At 31.2% G+C, this 8359-nt stretch overlaps 1 protein-coding gene across 5 annotated transcripts in view; it reads left to right on the forward strand.

Moving 5' to 3' along the window:
- Positions 1-919: 919 nt before the first annotated feature.
- Positions 920-8359, forward strand: part of pou2af2a (POU class 2 homeobox associating factor 2a) — a 29239-nt gene continuing 21799 nt past the window's right edge. For 2 of the 5 annotated variants that reach the window (XR_015509303.1, XR_015509302.1), the window contains exon 1: positions 920-997. Coding sequence is in view for 1 of the 5 variants with exons in the window: in XM_087284013.1 (XP_087140139.1) it covers positions 7279-7288 (10 nt within the window). In the remaining 4 variants the exon portion in view is untranslated. Of the gene's footprint in view, positions 998-7051; positions 7289-8359 lie in introns of those variants that run through there. The other 3 variants (XR_015509301.1, XR_015509300.1, XM_087284013.1) reach the window with 2 other exon arrangements.

The following is an 8359-nucleotide window of genomic DNA, read 5'->3' on the forward strand; positions in this document are numbered from 1 at the left end:
GCTGTGTTACTGCAGGACTCTTTCTGCTGGAGTGCTGGAAAATTCCTCCGAGTGAGCCAAGAGAATGTTCCTGTGATAAGACAAGCCACTGCTCAGGGTGACAGAGCAAATACATGATTCAAGATCACTTCCCTGCAATCTACAGAGATCAAACAGACTTTGCAGTAGGATGCATAACCACAACATGATCCATAATAAGACGAGACTGTTAAGAGAAGAGAATGTATTTCTTTTTATAGATAAATGCATATGAAAGTTTGTATATTTCTGTAAGATGCCCTTAAATGGGCCTTATGTTTCTAAAAGAGGTCTGTAACATTTACATTAAGATTAGTTGATGTTAGTTATTGTTTTTTGCATGAACAAACAACAAATACATTTATTACAATAATTGTTCATCTTTGCTTAAGTTAGCTAATGAAAAAAACTATCGTTTACTGTTATACTGTTAGTTCTCACAAATAAATCCTGTGCAAGTAGTTTATTCTTAGTTCACGTTAGTTAATACTATTAACATTAACTAAATTTGCTTTATTCTCACCAAGCCTGCATGCTTTTGATTTATAAAAAAGAAAACAGCATTAAGATATTTACAATATCTATTTTGAATCTTAATATGTGTAAGATATGTTTAAAATGTAAATTATTTATGAGATGTTTAAGTTAAATGTTTTATGAGCTGTTTTAATTAAACTTTATATATTAACAAGCACACACCACTTTTCCAAAGATTGGCTAAAACAGTGTATTCATATTTCAAATAAATGCTGTTCATTTAAATATTTATCTATGAATCCTGAAAATTCATCTGAAAACTAATTCCTTATGTTTAATAATAATAATTAATATAACTAAAATACAACTATATACAACTGCAGCGCCCGTCAATGTAAAAATGAGTCAGATGACCAATCAAATTAAAGTAGGCGGGGCTTATGGTTCAACGAAGCAAACAACCACAAGGACGCGGCACGAACTGTCAGTTGTAAAGAGAGAGGTAAGTTAAGAAAAAGAACAAACCATTTCATATAATAGCTCAATTACCATTGAATTATCAAACAACTGACATTAACATCCAGTAATGTAATCTCTTTTTAAATTTGAAAATCCTTTGTACGCTAACGTTACGTAATTGACGTAGGCTATTCCATGCGGCTAGCGTTTTCGATATATAAAGAGTGTATGTGAGCGTATTTTTAACATTTTGTCTACAAATTGTTTAAAATTGTTCTTCTCCGCTAGATATAGACCTAGAATTTTAATCATAGTTCCATGTATTATTATTTTACAACACCAGAACAATAAAGTTAGGTCTCCAAATGTTCAAACTGCATGATCGAGGCAGGGAGATTTTTGATTGTGGGGCAGACTTGAGTGATGCTGAAAATTTAGCCATCAATAAATTTGTAAAATTTGTAATATATATATATTTCTGTTGTTACTATATTTTGGTCAAAATTCAAGTCAATACAAAAGTGTTTCTGTAGATTATAATGATATCAAGCTTTACGGGTGTAAACATTAATTTCATTGATACTAAAAGTTTAGCTATCAAAAAATTAGCTTTTAAATTTGTATAAATTCGTTTTTTTTAAATATATATTTCTGTTGTTACTATATGTTGGTCAAATATTCATTTGAAAAATTAAGTCACTACAAAATGTGTTTCTAGATTATAATGATTGTGTCAAGCTTTACAGGTCTAAACATTCAATGATAAAGTCAAATTTTGTTATTTTGAAACAAGTTCAATACATCAAACACATTTGGTTCAGCACAGGGCCAGCTGTAGACCCTTTTTTTATGGACTTTTTCAGCCTCCTTAAAATGATGAATCACAACTTATTTAATTAATTGTAGTCTTTTTTTTAATATTAAACAGATGTCAATAAGAAAAAAAAATGCTTTCCTATAGCTTTTTCTATTTTATATATTTCATCATGTGCAATGGCCGTTCTGCTGCTTCTGCCTCTGCCTCTGCTTCTGGTTCTTGCAGATCCTAACTTTTGACTGATAATAATTTGCTGTTTGCTAAGAGTCAGTCAGGTCTGATCTCATCAGTGTCCCGTCCCCTCTGAATTGGTAATTAGTTTTGTGAATTTGTATGTGTTGTCGACATAACAATGAAACATGGTTTTTAATGATATCTCCCAGGGATAGCTTTACATATAAACTGTAAGAAAGCAACTGTGAGAACAGAGCTCTGTTGTATTCTTTAATGTGATTAATACAATTCCTGTTCATTTACTGTTTCAAGCTGATAATGTTTGATAGGTTTGATTTTGGTAAGCATTAAACGTGTTTTATGTTTCAACAACATAAAAAAAAAATCATTTGTTAAAGTTTTTGATATTAATTAGCGGGGAGATTTCTGATCTTTTCACTTCCAGTCCCAGATGAATAAGGACTTAAAATTAATCTGATTGATGCCAAAAGATGCAAGATAACTTTATGGAGCTGAACTCTTACCGAAATAACTTTGTAGTCCATGTGATGTTTTGCCAAACAGAATGAGTATGATGTTCCCTGCAGACCAAGAAAAAAAGTAGAATCAAAAGTTTAACTATCATCTGGACCCAGAAAAAGATCCCAATTCTGATAATGTTAAACTTTTATTTTCTTTATAACTCTAAGCTTTTTTATGTACTCTTCTTTGTAACTCTAAACTCTTGTAAAAAATATAAAAATCTTTATTGGTCAATTGGTTCTAAATGTCTAAATTACTGAAGGGTTTCTGAGGCAATTGCAGCTACTTGCAAGTGTTTAAAGGAATAACATTCATTCGCTTATTCATTCAATCATTTATTTTCTTTTTGCCTAGTCCCTTTATTTATCAGGGGTCGCCACTGTGGAATGAACCGTCAACTTAACCAACATATGTTTGAAACAGCGGATTCCTCAGCAGATTTCCACATACATACACTACAGACAATTTAGCTTATTAAATTCACCTGTAGCACATGTCTTTGGACTGTGGGTGAAACGAGCGAACACAGGGAGAACATGCAAACTCCACACAGAATTGCCAACTGGTCCATTGAATTACCACTGAGCCACCATATCGCCCAGGAATAACATAAACTGCTAATTTAAAAGTTAAACTTTGCTCATCATCGATATTAGGCAAAAATCTGATAATACAAGATTAAAAGGAAGATGGTAAATATAAATATTCAGCTTTTGAGGACAGAAAACTAAACATGATGTCTGTTCTTATGTTTTTAGATGTTTTATTATTTAACTAGTTATTAAATGTTCAGTTTATTAAATTAAAGATTTATTTAAGAAATTTAAGAATTAAATTATTAAAGAAATTATATTTTAATGAACGATTTCTTAAAATAAATATTCCCTTAAAAATCGCAATAATCAATGTTTAGCTTTATATAATCATTTGGAAGTTATTCAGTTTAACAAATCAGTTTTTTTTTTAATTTACTTATTTAAATTTTGTAAACAATAATCAATCATCACTTGACGTTCATGAGTGTAAAACGAGGAACATTTTGAAATGTAGTTTCAAATATTGTCCACTAGAGGACCGTATTTAATCACATAAGTCGGTAATTGGGTCCGTGTCAGCATTTACATAGTAAATGTAGTGCACATTGACAGATTTGTTGTTTTTAAAGGAATGACAGCACCTGCTCACTTTTTTTTTTTTTTTATCTTTTGGAAACTTAAAATTAGCAGTTGTGTTCATTTTGCTCTTGTTTTGTGACGTGCTTAAACAGTGAATGGTTATAGTTTGTAATATTTCTAAAAAGAAGAAATTTCAACACACCTTGACTGCACTTTTTCATCCAAAATACAGCAAGACAGTGAAATTATTTTATACATTTTTATGATATATATTATGTTATATTATTATTATTAAATATTATTTTTTTCTGTGATTTGCTCCAGTCTTAGTCACGGTCAGTGACACGGAATAATTCAAAAGTCATTATACTGTAATATGCTGACTTGATGCTCATGAAACTGGTATTACTATAAATGCTGAAATTGCATAATAATGTTAAACGCACATTTCTGAACAGCAGGGTTGCTAAAGGCTGTTTGTTTTATTGAAGATAATTTGCTGTATTTTGTGTGGAGCTCAGACATAATGATTCATGTCAGCAAAAAAATGATCCTTTAGCAATATTGACCAAAATTCTCCCCCTGCTAATTTTAATCTCCTTACAATAAAGATCATATCTTTCCCATTTTGCAATAACAATTGACCTGCTGCCTTTCTCTGGAAATGTGTTCACAGTCTGACTCAGACTGATTTGCATGTTTCTATATTTAATATCAAGTCAAAAATATAGTCATGTATTGTTAGTCAAACACTACCTTTATTTTTTACTCTTTAAAAATCTGCATAACTTGACATAATTTCAAGGATGTTCACATATTCATGCTTGTTAATTATTATGAGTCCATCAAAGTAAAATGTCTTGTATTTTAAGTAAAACGAGAAGGTTTTTTACTTGTTTATTAATTCAGTCATAAAAAATCATGTGGCTTTATAATATTTGAGCACATATTTGTGGAAGTTTTTATTATTAGTATCTCCTGTCAAAAAAACGCATGCTGTAAATGTACACTTTCTTATTTTCTAAATTGAGACCCCCCCCCCCCCCAAATAAAATGAAATAATAAATAAAAGCATTAGAATGATTTATGTTGGCTTGACTAATGTAGCTGAAAATTCAGCTTTAAATTACTGTAATAAATTGCATTTTAAAGTATATTTAAATGTATCAGAGTTTTGCTCCTGAATTGTGTGGTGGATGAAATAAATTTCACCAACCTGATTTCACCAAGTAGGACATGTTCCTGGATTAACATCTATGCCGATCCTGAAACAACATTCCAATCAGCCAATTAGAATAAAAGTATATGTTTACTTTTTATGTTATGTTTAGGCATACGTTAGGTTTATGCACTTCTACATGTTACATGTCCAACTACATGTTATCCAACTATTATTCCCCTCTGATTTGGAGAATAATATACAGTTATGGTTGGATTTGCAAGGGGAATATGTATGGATAACATTTTCCAACAAAAATTATGTTCCAGGATCAACATAGATGTTAATCCAGATTGCGTCATACTTGGCAAAATCATGACGTGCGATGATAATTATAGGCTAATTTGACAAAAAAAGGACTGACAGATGTATTTAGCCTGGAAAAATATGTAAGCTGAGGCAGGAATTAATATCAATTTCTACTTAAACAGATGAGATTTTAAAGTTTATTGGTGTTTTTTCACTCCAGAAAAATACCAGAAAAGCTGGCTGACATAACACAATTCTTAAACATACATTGAGCACTTATTCGGCATATGTTACATGTGTTTGTTGCCTCATTACAACCAGACACTGCAAATTTCACAATATGATTAATTAGCAAAGACAAAGTTAAACAAGCATTATGCCTCTTTAGTGTGGTGCTGAATAAATATACAAATACATTCACAGATTTAAAAAAAAAAAACAACAAAAAAAAAAAAAACACATCAGTCACTAAGTGTCCAACGTATAGAAATCAACGTAAAGATGTGGCTCAGCATGTCAGGCTTTAGAATCCCTGCCTCCTACATTTACAAAATAAGAGTCCCAAATCTACTGTATGATATGTTTATGAGAAGCTTAGATAAACTTAAAAATAAGGGGAAAAATGTTAATTGTTATAATAATACTAGAAAACGCTGTAGCCAATCAAAGGCAGCATGGGGTATGCTCACGGTATGCCATTTCCATGTCATCAACTCTTATTATTCAGCTATGCCTAGATGTATCCAGATTTAAATCTTTTAAAAAGAAAGAAAAGGTGTTTAATTGTTTAGTTGTTTTCTGTTACAACATATTTAATATTGCCCTTTTTTAATTATTTTTTGAAAATAAATACTTATAAAAAACTTTTTATAATCATTTTAAATAATTGCCTAATATATTTTAAATATTATGAACTGTAGTCAATATTTTCTTAGTTATTTATTGCACAGAAAAAAGTAACCTTTTACAAGGTTTGGTCATTTGTTAGAGTAAAAATATTTTAGTTTTAGGGTCAATATTTTCTTATCTTTTTAAATATATATATATATATATATATATATATATATATATATATATATATATATATATATATATATATATATATATATATATATATATATATATATATATAGTAGTTCAAACAATGTAATAAATATTAACATCATATTACTATTCATGAAAGTATATTCACATTTGAAATTGTGCTGATGTATGTTTACTTAGCTTAGACAGAAAAATATTTTTTAAAACGTATCAGTTAACTTCTAATAAAGTGTGTAATATGAGTGATGCAAACAACCATTTTGTCATGATATTGCAATAATCTGACAAAAGAGAAACTGTCTCACTTTATATTTTTAGGTAACCAAATATTTGATGACACATTTTTGATGACATTTCCATTTTAGATGCGTGATAAGTGGCTCACTTAGTGCTAAAGATATCATGAGCATTGGAAAGACATCCAAATGGATGAAACTGTCCATGCAGGAAGTTGTGAGTGAGTGATGAGTCACTTGCAGTATATGAAGTAGGAAAACATTAATATTTGTTTTGGAAGTTCTGAGTCACTTACATAAAGGACAAAAACTCTAATCTTTTTTTTGGCAGTCACACAGTCTAAACAACACCTAAATGAAAAATCTGTTAAACATTTAACACAAAACAATACAAACTCCAGGCCATTTCAATACTTAAGACTGTGCCAAACTCACAGTGGTGAGTTATCGTTTTTGGTCCACATTTTTCCTCATTCTGAAACATTCCACATCTAAGACTCAAACTTTCCTAATAATGAACCTGAAGCTATCCTCTGTAGATTTATCTAATTTTACAATGCAATTAAGTGAAATCCTGGTGGGATCACACCATGTTTCCCAATAAAATAAAAACACCAAATGACCTGCAAAGGTTAGACTTGACATTGGCGATGACGATGGCGTGTCGTTCGTGCTTTCTCTTCGCTAATCTAGAAGGTTGATGCAAATGCTTGAAAAACGTCCTGGCAATTATTTGCATGCAAACAAATGTGTTAGGGTCATTTCAAAAGCTGACTTCTGATCAGCATCTATAGTATAGTTCACTAAAGCGGAGCTGGATTTCATGTCTTTGGTATAATGGTCAAATTCAGCTGGAGTTTGGGCATAGACACATTGGTTTCTCTTGGATAGATATAACTGTGTCCATTTCCATTTTGCATTTCTACTTGTATCTGAGGTATCTGCACCATGGAAACTGGTAAGGTGTAATTTTACCTGTTATTGGTCTTTGAAAACATTTTGCAGTGCTGTTTAATTTATGCACCTAGGTTAATCTTCTTGGAATGATTGATCTACATCATGTAATATTTAACTCCAATGTTAACCGGTCCATTTGCCTGATTACAAGAAATCACCTTGATAGACATGGGACAGTGTACTTTGTGCTTTATACAGCAGAAACTGGACAAATGTGCAATATCAGATAGTCTTTGAGGTGTATAAATAGCAGCAGCATTCGAAGCTACTCAACTTCATTCATGAAGCTGGGGTCTTTTACATAACACTACACTGATTTTTGCATGCAATTTCCTATCACGGACATTTTAAATTGCAAATACACTGTTCTGTTGACCAGGATCTGTGCTTCCCAGGAATTATCGGGAAATAACGTTAATTTCAGAGAAACAAAACTCGTGTTTTGCCCTGTGTGCATCTTCACCCATTAACTATGAGGTCATTTTTTGAATCACATTAGCTGATTTGGGATAAACGTAAAGTGATAATTGGCCCCTAGTGAAGTTTCAACTGGACAGAGTTAGTGTTTGTAAACTGACCAATTTGCATTGACCAAAACCAAAGATAATTTCCATGCCAGTTATAAATGGATGCCATAAAACTGACTAGAGATACTTTACCTGCTCATAAATTAAGCTGCAAATGAGAAATTGTGTGTTTGTAATGTAATAATACACAATTTTGTAGTGTAGTTGGTATTAAGAAAGCAGACTGCTAGCACTAATGACTGCTAGATGACATTTAATTACTCGTGATGTTTAAAGAGGACCATCCAGATAAATTCAAAAATATTAAGCAGTCAAATTACTAATACTTTAGTGAAAATTAGTCAACATGTAGTTCAACAGAATGTCTAAAGAGGGCACTAAATGGATATCAAGTAGACAAGTCTTCTAATTCTTCAACTGATCGTTGATCTATACTGGCAAATTAGTCAACATAATGACTACAGGAGAAATGTGTTCCCACATATTAGGCATGCAAGATGAATTGCCATTAAGGCTAAACACTATGTCATTTTAGAATCGATATT

The sequence above is a fragment of the Danio rerio genome, chromosome 15 (assembly GCF_052040795.2).
Source record: "Danio rerio strain M-AB ecotype USA chromosome 15, GRCz13ab, whole genome shotgun sequence".
Lineage (NCBI taxonomy): Eukaryota > Metazoa > Chordata > Actinopteri > Cypriniformes > Danionidae > Danio > Danio rerio.